Raw genomic sequence first — 2,208 nt, forward strand, 5'->3', positions numbered from 1 at the left:
CCCTGTCCACGCAGGTGTGGGGGTGCGCCCGGCCCCTGCGACGCCAGCGGCGCCGCCGCAGCGGCGTGCGCCTGCTGCTGCGGCGAGGGGGCGGGCCAGGCGAGCAATGGAACACTGTTGCCTGGCGGGGTGGGGGAGGGTGAGGCGGCGTGTGCCTGGAGCCTGGGCTCGCCAGCGCCGCCGCCCCGCCGCCGCGCCGGCGGCGACACCGCAACGAGCCTGACCGCGGCCGCCGCCTACCTAGCCGGCGCCGGCGTCGGCCGCGGCCGCCCTGCCAGCGGCGGCGGGGGCAGCTTCTGCAGCAATGGCAGTGGCGGCGGCGGGGACAGCGGCGCGGGCAGCGCCGGCGAGGTGTGCAATGGGGGATCTGACGACGGCGACAACAGCAGCATCGGCGGCAGCGTGGGCGGATCGCCAGAGGTCAGCGGCGGTGCCATGCACCTGGTCGCCGCCTTCGTCGCCGGCCGCGGCGGGCGGCGCGCGCAGCCGCTGGGCGGCCCGGGCTCCGGCAGCTGGGCGGGCGGCGACGGCGAGCGGCGCGCGGCGCCGGTGCGGCCGCCGCAGTGGCAGCGGCACCAGCAGCAACAGCAACAGCAGCAACAGCAGCAGCAGCGGCAGGCGCACTCGCCGTCGCGGCTGGCGCAGCTGCCTAATGGCGGCAGCGGCGGCGCGCTGGAGCCTGGCTTGCGGTGGGTGTGGCCCTTGGGGCGCGCATGGCGCAGTTAGTTGTGACTGAAGGGATGGAGGAGGGTTTTTGGGAGGGGAGGGGCGCAATGCCGCCAGCGCCTGCGTGGTGCGCTATGAGCGCTGTAGAGGCGGCCTCTGCCCTGCTGCACTCCCGTGACCTCCGGCAAGCAGGGCGCTGCATTTTCCCCAGCACCAAGCAACGTTCTGCAGCTGAGCAGCACCTGCTGTATGTGCTCGTGAGTCTCCGCGCTTAAACCCTGAATCCCAGTACAACAATACCCAAATTTCAGGGGCCTCTGGCTGGGCGGCGATTCAGGGCAGGCGGGCTGGCGCTCCGCACCCGCCTCGGCCGCCGAGGCATGCCCGGCGGCAGGCGCGGCGGCGGCGGCAGACGTGGACGCGGTGGCGGGCGCAGAGGGGCCAGACGGCGAGGGGGTGCTGCAGGAAGAGGGCAGGCGGCGGGTGGCCGGCCAGCGGTCGGCGTTTGCGGCTGCGGCGCTCGTTGCCGATGAGCGGTTGTCAAACCATGCATGAGGACTTTCGCCTTCCTTGACTTTTCATGGGAACCGAGCGTGATTGCATTGAGCTTGTTTGAATTTGGTGCTGAAACGACGCCCCACCTGCCGCGGGCAGCCTTGCATCCCCACTTTCGGCTGCATCCCTGGCTGCCTGCTTCGCGCGCCTGCGCTGCCGCCACCCACCGCGGCGGCGCCGCGCTGGGCGCGCCTGAACCCCGAGCAGGCGCCCGCCACCCGCCGAGCCAGGCCGTGCCTCGTCGCAATACCTCTGCGCAGCGGCCCGCATGCTGCAGCGCAGCAGCATTCCTTGCACGCAAGCGGTCTTGCTGTTCCAAATCGCTTTTGCCATGTTGGCTGCAGCTAGTCGCCGCAGTCGCAGGGCCGGCAGTCAAACAGACATGCTGCCATCAGGAGTGAGGGCCAAAACTCACTGTTACAGCAAACACAAGGGTGGTTTGTAATTCCGAGACACACAAGTGTGCGAAAACATAATTGCTGGAGGCTGACGGTGAAGTGGTTTGCTGCTGTGTGAGCAGTGCAAGCCGGCAGCAGCAGGGAAAACGGGCGACAACAGGCCTCAAAACACTGACTCATTCCATGAACCCCCCCCGTTGTGCCGAGTGCGGGAGGCTCGCGGCTTGCGGGCTCTGCCCTTCCAAAACCCTGCTGCGCCCTCTGCTCTCGAATGCCCCAGAAAATGTGCTGTGCACGTGCACGGGGTTGCATCGAGCACGTGTGCGCCCGCAGCGGCGCGCCGCCGCCGGCCCCCACAGGTCTCACGAGCCGCCCCGCTCGCGTTCAGGTCCCTGGCGGCGTGAGGCGTGATCTGATCTCCGACAGATCGCGATCTAGTGAACCGCGTCCCCGAGCTTGGCCTTGAGGCCGTCGGAGATGACCTTGGCGTCTCCCAGGAGCATCACGGTGTTGGGCTTGTAGAAGACGGGGTTGTCGGCGCCCGCGTAGCCCACGCCCATGGAGCGCTTGACAAAGATCACCTTTGGGG

At 69.4% G+C, this 2,208-nt stretch overlaps 1 protein-coding gene across 1 annotated transcript in view; it reads left to right on the top strand.

Moving 5' to 3' along the window:
* The window catches only part of MNEG_4115 (hypothetical protein), a gene marked incomplete at both ends in the record, with an annotated part of 3,462 nt that extends 2,241 nt beyond the window's left edge, over nucleotides 1-1,221 (top strand). Inside the window, 2 exons of the mRNA XM_014047414.1 lie at nucleotides 15-689; nucleotides 978-1,221. Coding sequence (XP_013902868.1) covers nucleotides 15-689; nucleotides 978-1,221 — 919 coding nt within the window. The remainder of the gene's footprint in view (nucleotides 1-14; nucleotides 690-977) is intronic.
* Nucleotides 1,222-2,208: the final 987 nt, after the last annotated feature.

This window comes from Monoraphidium neglectum, assembly GCF_000611645.1.
Source record: "Monoraphidium neglectum strain SAG 48.87 unplaced genomic scaffold scaffold00553, whole genome shotgun sequence".
NCBI lineage: Eukaryota > Viridiplantae > Chlorophyta > Chlorophyceae > Sphaeropleales > Selenastraceae > Monoraphidium > Monoraphidium neglectum.